Below are 14,293 nucleotides of genomic sequence, written 5' to 3' on the forward strand. Positions count from 1 at the left end.
TTTGTTTTTTTTTTTTTTTTTTTTTTTTTTGATGAGGAAGTTTCTTATTTAGAAATAAGTAGTACAGACAGGAAAGTAGCATACATAATGTACCAAACACCTGTATTTTATCTATGAATATTTCACTGAGATGTTATCAATAGATGCCAAGTGATTTTGACAAATGATAGTTATCTATAATTTCAACAGCATAGCATAGATTAAGTACGGTATTTCCATGCCCCCAATGAAGACTTGATCTTTGAGTGGCGTGTGCATTACCCCTCCATGTCCAATTGGATCTCTCTGAACCATGTATTTCTTGGCCGTCAGATAAGCTTTGTTCCATGAAGTAGACTTGGTACCACGCAAAGCCTGCCTGATAGTACTTATCTTTCTCGTATAAATAGTGGCCCAAATAGTTACTTCAGGTTCAGTATTATACTGTACTCTTGACTGTCCGTTGCACTTCTCCAATTGAACACATTTTGTGTCATTACACAAAAGAGAAGCGTAATAATTTTGCAATTTTCTCTGTTTGTATTAGTGTTTTTTTCAAATTATTATAAAGATAGTTGTTTTTCAAAGTTTTTGGTGTGTTCAAAATTTTATGTCAATGGTTTTTTGCTTTAACGTGTTATAAAAGCTACGAGAATTACTTTTAAACGCCAGGTGAGTTACTAAAAATTTTTTTTTATAAATAAAGGTAGGTGTGGTAATTATATTTTTTTTACATAATTTGATTAATTAATATTTATTTAATCTAAAAAGATATTAACTTTTATAAAAAGTTTATTTAAGTAAAGTTTCTTTTTAACAAAAACTAATGTAAAATTTATATAAATATCTTGTTTTCATATAAAGTTCAGTCCGAATCTTTCAAGTATCTGGAAAGAAATTCATATAATTATTATTGATAAAATTTGATAAGATAAATTTGGGTCTATAATAAAATGTTTGACATGTGGTACTAAGTGTATTCATCCATACTAAAAGAATTATACATAGTTAATGAATTTTAAAAATAAATAAATTATCCTATATATACTTTTTCTCTGTGTAAATAAATATCAATCAAGAAAATGGCAATGCTTTAGTATGTCCATGAAATATCCTAATATTTATCTTTATATTGTAGTTACAGTACACGTAATATTTGTACTATAGAAAAAACTATGTAAATATTGAATGAAATTACAAAAATATATTTTCTTTTAGTAAGTTACTTGGTATACAATTTATTACATTATCATATATTCCTATTTTAGAGCTTTCTATATTTTTGAATAAATAAACTAATGTTTAATAGAGCAGTTCTTTCGAAGTATGACCTTAATCTACAGATATTGATAAAGATTATACTTGATTATTTAAGAGGTTCTTAACTTGATCTGAAAATATTTTTTGTAACAACTGTTGCAATATTTTTATTTGAATTACCTATTGAGATGCATTTAAAACATTGTTTGAAAGAAATTTATTAAATTAATGAAAATAATAATGTTTTGTTAATAATAAAATATTTTATAATGTATTGCAATAAGATTCAAATTTCTTTATATATAATTGCCTTACTTTGTTTAATAAATGTTTTAACGCAGAAGTATAAAATACTAATGTTGTAATATTTATTCTGTTTGTTATAGGGTTCTATCTACAATAGGCTGGTAGGCCAGTCTATTGGTGGGTGTGTAGATAACTGCGGCAACTGGAAGTTGGCCCTGAACGCAGAGCCCCCGTGGCTTTGCTAGCACCCCCATAGTGATCTTGTCTTAACCCGCTTCCTCACGACTCACCCAATTCTCATTGACAGCTGCCTCGTATGTATTATTTAATATGTTCTGAATAAATAATCAAATGTATGCGATTTCTATGGTCTAATAATTTTTTAATTTCAGTTTGCTGCCTAGCACCTACAGAGTATTTATAAAAATTTACAAAATAGTCAATATGAAGGTAACAAATCTGGACGAACGTATTCATGTTTTGGACAGTGCGTCAAATGTTACAACCGTCATCAAAGACATTGCACTGAGTGGAATGCAAGAAGAAGCTTTTTATGTGCTTGACATTGGTGACATTGTACGTAAACATCAGATATGGAAGGAAAAAATGCCACGCGTCAGCCCCTATTACGGTAAAACAATTATTATATATTTTGAATTGTATTCCATTTTAGATGGAAAAGTAACCAATTGCATTATAAACTTTCAGCCGTAAAATGTAATGACAACTTAGTTGTGATTGAGGTATTGGCTGCTCTTGGTATTGGTTTTGATTGTGCATCAAAAGTAAGTAATCTGATACTTCGTATCTTATATTGTATCTTTGTATTTTAAGTAAATAGTCTAATTAAGATTTTTATCATTTGCTGTTATTTATAGTCGGAGATTAATAAAGTATTAAGTGTTGGAGTAGACTCATCGAAAATTATCTTTGCCAATCCTGCTAAGCCAGCATCTCATATCCGTCATGCTGCTGCTGTTGGAGTTGATGCTATGACAGCAGATAATGAAAGCGAGTTACATAAGATTAAGAAACTTCATCCAAGTGCCAAGGTAATAAAAAATATTTCGTTTGTCATTATTTTCTTCTATTTTTAGTTATAATCTTATCTAATCCATTATTCTTTAATCTTAGGTTGTTATTAGAATTCGTTGTGATGCAGAAGTTGCTCAGTGTCAATTGGGCATGAAATTTGGTTGTGATCCCATATATGAAGCACCCAATCTTTTACGTCTTGCGCGTGTTTTGGGACTCAATGTCATCGGTATTAGTTTCCATGTTGGATCTGGTTGTCAGGATCCACCTGTATTTTATCGAGCTATACGCGAATCCAAGATATTGTTTGACTTAGCAACTGATCTTGGTTTCAAGCCATATCTACTAGACATTGGCGGTGGTTATCCTGGAAATAAGGGCACTAGCATTGATAAAATTGCTAATGTCGTTAATGATGCACTCGACGAATTCTTTAATAGTATGTGACATTTATTTGCATTATAATATGTTTTACCCTATTTTTATAACTTAATTATAAAGTTTATTTACTTATAATAATTCTCAGCCGATGCTGTTCACATAATCGCTGAACCTGGTCGTTTTTATGTTGCCTCGGCATTTACTCTTGCAACCAGTATTCATAGTAAGCGTTCAGTGCGTGGCGATGAAAATTCACCAAATACGATTACGCACAATATGTACTACATTAATGATGGTGTCTATGGCTCTTTCAATTGTCTACTCTATGATCATCAACATGTAACTCCAATACCTCTAAAGGTAATTATTTTAAATTATTGCTATGTTTGAAAATAGTTTGTAGAGTACTAAATTATTCAATAGTTTTAATATTAAATGTCCTAATATTAGCAGAAAATTGTTGATTCGTTCTTAATAGTAAACATTTCGATATTAACAGAAAGGTTGTGGAAAGATGATTCCCTCAAGTATTTGGGGACCAACTTGTGATGGTTTGGATCAAGTCGTAGAAAACGTTATGTTACACGAAATGGAACTCGGTGATTGGATAATTTTTGAAAATATGGGAGCATACACGTTGCCAGTTGCTTCTCCATTTAATGGATTTCCTGTGCCTAAAGTTCATATCGTCGCTGATGAAACCATTTGGTAAGTTATAGATTGCAATTATTTAATGTACTTTCCGATTGCAGTCATATTATTGAAATAATGAACAAAGTTTTTGGTTGTTACATCTTATAGGCATTTGTTAAAAGACGCTTTGCCTTTGACCGAAGAGCATTTTGTTATTGGTAATACTCCAGCTAATTTACGGCTTGGTCTGGATATTGGTGGAACTGATACCAATGCATGGCATAATCCAAACATTGAACTGACATCGACTGAAATGTTAGCTGACGTTACTAATCCACCAGCAGCATACATTTATGATTACCTCGAAGTTGATCTTTAAATTAGTGCAGGCATACTACGATAACAACAAATATGTTAAAATAGCTACTCGACATTTGTAGCGAGAAACCACACCTTCATTTTGAACGTAGATATTATGGTATAATTCGAAACTAGGTTTTTTGTAAGGTTTGTGATTTTGCATTTTATATTTATCTTGACGAGTTTGTAGGCGAAAAATGTAATATTATTTCCGCTTCTATTCCAATGAAAGCTTGGAGCGTTACTAATATTTGGTGCCATCTTTGAAAAGCTGAATTGTTTATACCTCTTGTTTTTGTTAAAAGACTAAAAACGTGCAAATTATTTCAATTAATGCAGAATGATAATATGTGTAATTGCTGCTAAATAATTAAAGAGTAGAATGTATAAATTAAAGTCAAATCTTCAAACTATTATTGAAAATTTTCAGTACTACATGTATGACATGTCAAAATATTTTCGTAGGAATATCTATATATGCTTTTAAAAATAGTTTTCCTCATATATTGGCTTCCAAAATATACAAAAAAAATGTTTATTGACCTTTTCCATGGGTATCTACGATTTGCACGTTTAATATAGGGAAAAGTATCGGGTTATTTTTATATAAATCATATAAATATGAGTTATTAGAAAATTTAGCTAACAAAAATGGTAACTTTAATTTTCGCAATCATTTTTATGAACGATTGACGTCCATGCTTATGGTAAATAATGTTATGTGGTTTTTTAATATTAGTCTCAAATATATATAATTTGTATGAGATACATAAAAAAACAAGAGTAGTAGCCTTGTGTAAGGGTTTAAATGTCGAGAAACTTATCTATATATATATATATATAAATAAATATATATATGTAAATATATATATATCTATATATATAGATAAATATATATATATAAATATATATATATATAAATATATATATACATATATATATATATATAAACTATCCAAATAATCATTGTTACTTAACATTTGATTAACAACAAGTGAAGAAAATGTAAAAAAAAGTTACGAGGGAAATGTAATCAGTAGCATTGAAGGTGACGTACGTGTCCAATATATGTATAATGATATAAGCACAAAAAGTTCACTATCTCTCGAATTAATTTTGTTCATTTAAAATATCAAAAAAAATATAAACTCTGTAGGATTGTTAGGATCTTTAGGGCACTGAGGCAGCTGTCACAGAAAGAAAAGATAATTAGTTTCTTATTAATTATTACTCTTATTGTATTATATGTCGACTATTATTATTGTTAATTAATTATTATTAACGAATAAATATATGTAATGAAATATAAAAAATCAAATCAATGTGCTTTCAGTTCTTATTTCTTCTTCGTTTCGTAGATTTAGATATCGGTTGATTGATATATACTACGTGTAATTCAAAAATAAATACCGTGTATCTAATCGTAACAACGACTGACATGGAATTATCATAGAATTTATTGAAATTAGAAATCTTGAATACTTTTGAAGTATATTATCGGCCAATGTATCAGCTAGGAATAACTGATTAAGAAGTTTGTCGACCAATAACCTTATGAAATTAAATACGGAAATTTGTATATACTAAATTTGTATATACTAAATCATCTTGTAACATTGACACGCACGTAGATTATCTCGATTATCGTAAGTAATTTTTATTATTATGTAATGATTAATTTGTACTATGTAATCGCAGCATTTGCATGTTCATTTAATACTTCATTTGCCAATCTCTAATTTATAATGCAATACCATAGACATAATGTTTAACACATAGATCGGTGATACAATTTGATTGAACAAAAATAAGTCTGAATAAGTCTGAAATGTTATTTATCTAAAACTATAATTGATCGCTATGTAAGTATTTGTATCTCATCTCATTTTTATTCCTTATTTAGTTCAAATAAGGAACACATCCTATAATTAAATAGCATATATAATTTCTTAAATTTATTTAATACGCTAACAGTTTTTTGTATAATTATTGTACCGTTGTAAAAACTCCGTTATGAGACAGAAACAAAGAATTACGGTGTAACCGCGTTATTTTCCTAATTCAAAAGTCAATGCTGATTGTCACAGATTCATCTCTGATTCAACAGTCGAATGATAAAAAAAATTCCTCTTCTTTTTCTTTTTATCAATCTCGCGCTGGGATTATTTCTCAGAAGAATAACTCATATTTTATTCGTAGTTATAAATAAGAATTGCAAGTGTATATTTTCCTTATTTTTGTAAGTGTCGTGGCGGTTCTGAAGCGAATCTAAAATAAAAGATAACCAATCAAAGAAAGGATATATTCCTTCGAAACGATAATTGATAACTTTGTTGCAATTCTCGTTTGGAAGCCGTGCTATCGAATAGGAGGAGAGTAAATGATTCGATTATCGAGCTATTGATAATCATTGTACTTGTTTAATCAAACATCTCGAAATATTTCAATGTACAATATGTATATACTACACTGGAAGAGTCGAATTGTGATTCGATCTGAGATTTGGACTGGTCAAGGTTTTTGGACAGAGTTCACACGGACAGTTCGAACAGTCACGATCTTCGCTGTGCATTGTGAAAGGCGTACTGTTGTTTTGCTTGCAATGCACTGTCTAACCGGATGGTTGTGCAACAATTGCTAATCTTTTTATGTTTTATATTTATTGTTTCCATATACTAAACGCACGCTTTTTCAATATCGTCATTTCGATCTTTATGGAAACAACTTTCGATGCAATTGAACGATTACCTCATTAGGTGAAAAATGGTTTTATTTTTGGTTAAGTTAAATAGCCAAAAATATTTACATCTTTTGCAATAATTGGAAAATTGTTTCCCTTAAATTATTCATACATGGAATCTGTCGTTTTGAGTAATATAGGTAGATATCATTTAATGTAAATACATATACATATGTATGTACTTAATTGTAAATATTTTCGTGTAGTAAAGAAAAAAAAAGAAATATATATTTTCATATTTACAATTATAAAATAAGGATATGTTTTACAAGAATATTTAAATCTACAAATTTACTACGTCAGTTAATTGGAATTTTAGCAGAAAGACTAATTATCAACGAGTTATAATTTATAATAAACAATCATTCTATCTCATTGAATATATATATATACATATGTTTTTATAAATGTTTTTTTTTTACTTTTTAGAGTCAGGTCTTAATTTTCTTTTACAGATTTAGGGATTTTCCTTAAAGATAGGAGTAGACGAAAAAAGATTGATTTATCGATATTTATCGAGAGCATTTCTATACTTTGGCCCTGGTTAATTATAATAAATGATCTTGATATAATTTATCGCGCAGCTTATGAGTTAAATGGAATCGTTAATTGCAGCAATTTCAGTGTGATTTATCGACCATTCTAATTTTTTATCTTCGTTTCTTATTTTAAGGCTTTAGATGCCGCTACCTGCGAGACAAGATCTGTGTGTGTGCGTCAAAGATCGATGACAAGACATCAATTGCCAGACTTTTATAACACTGGAATCGTGGTTACGGATTAGAATCGATTTCTTTGTAATTCGAAGAAAAAGCCGGTGGAGAAGAAAAGTTGATGAATCACTAAAGTGGATACTGGAGGATTACAAGATTTCTGTTTCTCACTGTAACCAGTAGGAAGGTGAAATCCTTTGCGAAATCATTAGTTTTCGATTTTGCGAGATCTCGAGAGACGATTGAGTTGAATGGAGGAGCGTAACGGTACTAACAAAAAACGATTACTTTACATCGATACCTGGATAGGTTGCAAAAAACATTTGTCACAGACGTCAACATGGCGGAACAACTTTTTGTGTAGCTAATAGTATTTTATTCTGTCGAGATATTGGTGCATGATATTGTTACAGATGGAGTAACATTAGTCAATAGATTTTTAAGTGGTAAGTAGTTACATGATGCAAAAGATTCAGATTTAATGATTTGAAGATACAACAGGAAACTATATTTCTAGAAAGAAAACTAGACTAAATATATAGATGTGTAGATTTAAGAAACTTGGAGTATCGAATAGTCTTGTGTATTGAGAATAATATTAAAACAATGGATTTTGTAAGTTGTCAAGGTTGTCCCTGCTATTTTATTTCATTGTTATTCCCTACATTTTCTTCGCATAAATATTTCCTGAAGCAATACATTATTGAAAACTAATCAGATTAAAATGTGCCAAAAATTTCTTACGATCGATTAAAATTAATTACACGAAATGTTATATCGAACATTGATTTTAGGGACTGTAGTAGATATACGACATAAATCAGGCGCATACAACGTGCTTGGTTTCGGTACGTGGATAATCAAGGAGCGCAGAAACAATATCAAGATCAATTACGTAAAAGGAACAGAAAGAAGAGGCTCCGAGATTTCTTTTTATTTCATATGTATAAATACAGCACCAACGTGTATCGTGAATGACCCACACTTTCACTTTCGTAATTAACACAGGTATAACCGCGCTTCATGTTTACCCGCCAACCGGCTGGAAACAATATGCGGATTTCCCTATGGAATCAGTCCCGTTCACGGATAAATAATTACTATTTTCGCGTGGAGTTTCGTCGAACGAACAAGCTAACAGCTCTTAAACCACAGCCGTCTCCGTGAGTTTTTCGTTGTGGACGGACGTCTAACTGTGATATCCGGTCTCGCACGCGCGCACCGTACGGCTTGTTCCGGTGTGCAGCTGCTGTAATCGCGGTTTCAAGTCCTCCTCCGAAGCCTGGCATAACATATAATAACGACTATGATACAAGTACGTTCTACAGACGATTTCACTTTTAGCCAAGAGGCTGCATCCTCGTCTCACCGCCAGCGAGGCAGAGTGTGCCTGCCTCTTCGTCGAGCACGCGCTCGCGCGAACCTTCCTTTCTTCTCTTTCTTTTGCCTTCGTTGTATCTCATACTGGAAGAGATTACGAGACCGTACGAACGATAATAATGCCGCTGTACACGCTGGACCACCGTGTACCAACGTGTAATGTATTCTTAAGAATCCTCGCATGCCTACTTACTTACATACAGATATACATACTAACATAGTATATGTAGTCTCGAAGTGTAGCTGGCGTCGAGTTACACGCTCTCGGCCACCGAGAGGATATATAGGTTCACCGAGTTAAAACAGAAATTAGGAGCGAACCGTGTCCCCTTTCTCTTGCCAAGCCAAGCGTGGTATAAAATACTTTCCCTCTCGCGAGGCGAGTCAGCGGCACGGCGAAAGAGCGAGCAGGAAGGAAAAGGCAGGGGCAGCCAGGCAGCTGTGGCTCACAAACGGAAAACCGGAAAACGATCGCTTCTAATCAAGAGCCTCGAGCGTTTCCCTTCTACTGTGTTCTTTGTCTCTCGCTCTGACGAGACCCGTCATCCTTTTTTGTTTCCTTTTCCTTCCTCTCGTATTTTACATTTCAGTTCAGCGGAAGATATGTTTTTTAGTTCTGGATCGCAGAATGGTTAGATGTTACATCCGTCAAGAGTCAAGAGCCTCGAGATTTGGTTCGGACAAGTCACGCGAAGTGTAGACACGCTTCCGGCCGTGTAGTCTGCAATTTCGTTCCCGCAATCGTTTCCTCTCGGAGAACAAGACGTCGACCGGCGTGACTCGTCCTTGCGAGGGAGGATCTAGTCGGAAATGTATCGTGGGAATGGAGAGTGACTGGTAATTGAGTTAATTGTTTAATAAATTTTATAGATATAGAAGTGATTGAGGATAGCTAAATGTTTTATTTCTGTTTTTGAAAGAGGAATATTTGGAGAAGGTAAGAAAGTTATATAATACATTAAGAAATGAAAATATTGGAAAATAATCTCGAGTTTCCAATAATAATATTCTTCTCTATATAAGTAATAGAGTTGCTAATAAATTTGTTGCTAATAAAATACCAATTTATAATAGTTCCTAAAACTGTTCACTTTGTATTTAAATACTGATACTCATCTTAATTTAGTCTCCGCCAACGAAAAAAGAAGGAAGAGATCGTTTTATTCCGGACATCTCCAAATATTAAATTGCCAAACACGAAACCGTACTCTTTTTAAACTGGCGCGAACGAATGCTACTGCCTCAGAAATCTTTACTCCCGACGATACAACGTACTGTTCCGAACAGAAGATCGGAAAGAAAATTTGTCGACGAGTTTCTGTTCTCGGAACCGTTCACCAATCGGTAAATTTGCGTAACACCATGAATATTAAAATGTGGCAAACGTCGTTCCTGGAAGCGCGAAAAAACATCTTCGATCATAAACCGTAAATCACGTCGGAGTAACTCGAAACAAGTATAAACGTCCACCATCCTCGACTATCTTAGGTACTCCGGGTACTTTCTCCGTGCATATGTATGGTTTCTTCTCTCTCTCTCTCTCTCTTCCTCTCTCTCTCTCTCTCTTCCTCTCTCTCTTCCTCTCTCTCTCTCTCTCTCTCTCTCCCTATCCTAATTAATTCTAACAGAGCCAATCGATTGTAGAAAATTAGCTGGTTCCCGCAAAAAGAATTCGTCTAACGAATGGCCAGTTAAGGAGAGGATCTAGCTGCTCGGGACGAAGGAGACGTCAAGCGTAATCGACGCCGGAGGAAACGGCGATCGAGCGTGATCGTTAGAGTCCACCGGTCTCCACCGATATCGATAGCGTTGAAAGGGGATACAGCTCAAGAAGGACAGCCCCTCCTGGATCACGGCGACTTTCCCGATTTTGAAACGAGCCAGGTCGGCCAGTAACGTACCGACCCGAGGCGAGGAGAGCAACCTTCTCTTCTGGTCTCGACGGTGTGCACGCACCGAACAACCGTGCGCTAACAATCACAATCGCCAGCAGTGGCGAGTAGTCCCCAGTCCCTGGGTCGTTTCCCCACCTTCTGCTTTTGCTACCGACGTCGACGGGTATCGTCTACCGCAGTTAGACCGAGTCCGCTCGCGCATTCGCATTAATTTCCAATCCGCGGTGTGTGCTCTTTCGCCGGCCTCTCCTCTCCGTTTCGTCGTCGGTCCATCACGGTCTCCTCGAGAAGCGGGATCTTGGGTCTTTGCCGACTTTCGACCATCATTGCCGCGCGACCGTTATCCGTTATCCGCATCCTAACGGGGCGAATTAACGAAAACGGTACCGTCGACGGAAAGAGATGACCGTGGATTCGAGCACCGTGGAAACGTCCCGCACGAGAGGAGAAGGAAACGCGTGACACGCGCGTCTCTAGCAATCTAATTGCTTGCCGAGACTTTTTCATCGCCCGTCTCCTTCGTTGTCTTTGAATACAAAAATTGAAAGAATTTATTTCGTCGCGCGCAAAATTTTCGTCCCATGAGAGCAAGAGTGGAAAAGGGATAGAGAACGACAGATTAGCCGTGTCGCAGGATACTTGTATATCGCGTAAGGACACTCTCTGCGGAGATCGAGAAAGAGAGAATATCGAATCGACAGCGAAAGTGCACGTCTTCCGTACGTGCACGGGATACATGCACTTGTGCCAGATACCCAGGCGCGAGCTTGCTTTCCGCGGGCAATGCTGAAAAACTGGAGAAAAGAATCGTGTGCTTTGCCAAGTTGCTCTTGTAGCTTTTGTCGTTTAACCTATTGACGTAAACGTTTCATTTAACGACAGTGGCACTGTGTGCGTGTCAGACACGGTCGATAAAGAGATAGACAGCTAGGCGACTCGTCTTTCTGCTCCTGTCGACAGTAGTCGATTTCGTGTTCTCCGTTTGAAGATACCGGTCGGTGAAAACAGTTAATAAGAAACTTGAAAGGTGAACGCGTTCACGGCCTTATAGGATTCACAGGCTTACCTTAGTGTCAGGAAGCGGCTGTTTCGCAGCCATTGCCAAACGTAATTCGCGGTGGCAATAGACAGGTTTCTTCTTTTTGGTCTGTTGCTAGAGTATATTTGTCGTGCTTGAATTTAATGATATTTTTTGTAGCCTTCTACAAATTATGATCAAATAGTTCTAGTAGTAGTATACATAGATTAAGCTATCATCATTAATTTCGTCATTTGAACACATTCAAACGATGAAAAGGGATTAATTTTTTTTGGTGGAAGCATGAAGAATGTTATCTTAATTATTTTATAATTATTATCTGTTATTAATATCTATATGAATGACACTATTTTTTCATGTACGATTGAGATATTTTTGTTAAGATAAATTAAAAAAATCTATGTTGTTTAAGATTTTGAAAATTTATGAAATTAAAATTTAAAAAAACAAAATATTTACATTTTTATTCGAACGTCGTTTGAAAGCGTTACATTTTCAGATCAATCGTTTTTGAACGATATCACATTGTACCTTTTACTACAAAAAAAGTAATGCAAGCTGATTTCGATGATAGATTAATCATTCGTTATGATTTGATTATTTAATGTCAGGTTTCAAAATTAGTTCAATGTTAGTTCATGTTTATCACTTTCGAACTCGTGTTAAAGAAAATCTAATTTTATATTTAAGAAAAACCATTTATTCCTAATTTCTCACATCATGCTCTATCTCTTACCTTTAACGAGTTAGTACAAATATTATAACAATAAATCTTTAATGCAATGTTGCATAGAATTTTTCAAATCTCGAATAAGATTAGAACTTAACCATTCTTCATATTGATTCAAACTTTCAATATAAAATTAAAAAGTATCTCAGTGTAGTGCTGTAGGAAAAAATCCATCGATATCAACAACTTCGAAAGAATTTCCCGTAAACTTGATCACAGTACAAAGCCTCGATCGTTTTCACTTTGTAATATCTTCCATTTCAAGCCCGCGTTTTGTTTACCTAGGCGTCCTCGTACTTCGTCAAATCGGCGGTGGCAGCTACCTGCTATTGAAGGGGACATAACGAACCATAGTAGCGCAGTCAGCTGCGAATCTCCGCGCGCGACGCACGTGAGACATTGTTTTCTCCGGTTTTCGGCGTGCGACTTTTATTTTTGGCCCGTTTGCCGCGTTTGCGTAATCGGGAAGACAAGTTTTTTCGTATCGAAACTGACGAAGAGACGCGTCTTCACTCGCGCACGTTTCTTTTTTTCTTTTTTTTTTTACTGAAATTTGCTTTTTTTCCATTGCATTCGCGAACGTAAAAATACAAAGGCAGAGGAAACGAGCGTCGAAAAGGATCCGGCAGTGTGTTGATGTGCAGTGATCAGGAAATTGGTGCGCACCGGAGTCTCGCCGGAAGTAAAGTCCTTTGATTCGACGGCAGCTGAGGGAAGATCGAGACGCGGTTCACCCTCGATCCGTATAGTAGCAAATTTGATTTTTTACGTCGTTGATACGTGGGGTTGAATTACCTTCTTCGTGGTTCCGTCGTCGTGACGACACCGAAGATCTTCGACAGCCGCGATGATGGAAACATGAGGGTTCTGGAATATCGTGCACTCGATCGACGCAGTTCCAAGCCTGTCGACCATAAATGACGTAAGTCCTGAATGAATTTTTTACCATGATTTTTTTGACTTTTGTATCTTCAATATACCGAATTTCACGATCATTCCTGATTATTCATAGATAAATATGTTTATTTTGTATTTGTATTGTTCGTTTTTTCTATTCACTTTTGGATTCAGTCGTGACGAGATGATTATAAGCGTTACTGGTGTCTGAAGAGACACTTTAGAGAGAAGACATTTTATGCATTAGTCTGTGAATCGTATAAATTTGCTTGTGAAATTTGAATATTAATCTACTCTAGGTGCTTTCATTATAGTTAGACTGTCGATGTTTATGCAAATTAATAATTTTATAAGCATGTTTGAAGAAGTGGATCTAAGCAGAGATTTGCTTCATCTGCATGTTAAATATTATAAGGTATATTATATCATGAATGCCTTTTTTTTGTAATTTTACATATTATGCTCGTTTTATACATAATTAATACGCCATTTGACTAATATCCATCTTTCTTCAACTTGTATGCAATAATAGCCAGAAAATGATGGAAAGTTTCCTAATATAGCAATAGTACACTCTGTCAAGGCAAAAATATGGCACGTAATAGGTAACGTTATAGTCGGGAATGATTTGCAAACGAGATTCAATTCGATCAATTTCTAACATTACGCTCGTAAATCTCTAGTTTATAGCGGAGAATATATATCAAATTGCAGCATAATGTTCGTGCACGTACGCTTAGAACGCGATAAGACGAACCAAAGTGAAGCGTCAGTAACAAAAATGGTAAAATTACCAGTCTCCGCATAAATATAAAACCTTTAACGTTCAGCTATTATTCACGGTTTCACTTTTAATTCGAACAGATTATGAAATGAAAAAGTTTTGTCGGTTTTACGTACCAATAGAGATAAAACAAGTGTTTTTAATATTTTCATCTTTTTTCCTATGTAATTAAGTATTGTCCCCTTAATTTTATTTCTTACCTGATTAATACATCGTGTAGA

General features: G+C 34.6%; 2 protein-coding genes across 8 annotated transcripts in view; both read left to right on the forward strand.

The window, feature by feature from the left end:
* Positions 1–7,867, forward strand: part of LOC100745888 (ornithine decarboxylase) — a 9,439-nt gene extending 1,572 nt beyond the window's left edge. Inside the window, exons 1-9 of one of the 3 annotated variants that reach the window (XM_024365016.2) lie at positions 506–651; positions 1,626–1,799; positions 1,878–2,116; positions 2,194–2,270; positions 2,364–2,537; positions 2,620–2,959; positions 3,047–3,261; positions 3,401–3,609; positions 3,703–4,198. In XM_024365016.2, the coding sequence (XP_024220784.1) occupies positions 1,930–2,116; positions 2,194–2,270; positions 2,364–2,537; positions 2,620–2,959; positions 3,047–3,261; positions 3,401–3,609; positions 3,703–3,913 (1,413 nt within the window). In that variant the 5' untranslated portion in view covers positions 506–651; positions 1,626–1,799; positions 1,878–1,929 and the 3' untranslated portion in view covers positions 3,914–4,198. Of the gene's footprint in view, positions 1–505; positions 652–1,625; positions 1,800–1,877; positions 2,117–2,193; positions 2,271–2,363; positions 2,538–2,619; positions 2,960–3,046; positions 3,262–3,400; positions 3,610–3,702; positions 4,199–7,307 lie in introns of those variants that run through there. The other 2 variants (XM_024365017.2, XM_024365015.2) reach the window with 2 other exon arrangements.
* Positions 7,868–10,792: 2,925 nt separating this feature from the next.
* The window catches only part of LOC100745771 (A disintegrin and metalloproteinase with thrombospondin motifs 4), a 94,571-nt gene continuing 91,070 nt past the window's right edge, over positions 10,793–14,293 (forward strand). For 2 of the 5 annotated variants that reach the window (XM_012381092.3, XM_003486562.4), the window contains exons 1-2: positions 10,793–11,272; positions 12,987–13,313. The gene's annotated coding sequence lies outside the window, so the exon portion shown is untranslated. The other 3 variants (XM_012381090.3, XM_033318833.1, XM_024365014.2) reach the window with 3 other exon arrangements.

Source organism: Bombus impatiens, unplaced genomic scaffold (genome assembly GCF_000188095.3).
Source record: "Bombus impatiens unplaced genomic scaffold, BIMP_2.2 scf_0127, whole genome shotgun sequence".
Taxonomy (NCBI): domain Eukaryota; kingdom Metazoa; phylum Arthropoda; class Insecta; order Hymenoptera; family Apidae; genus Bombus; species Bombus impatiens.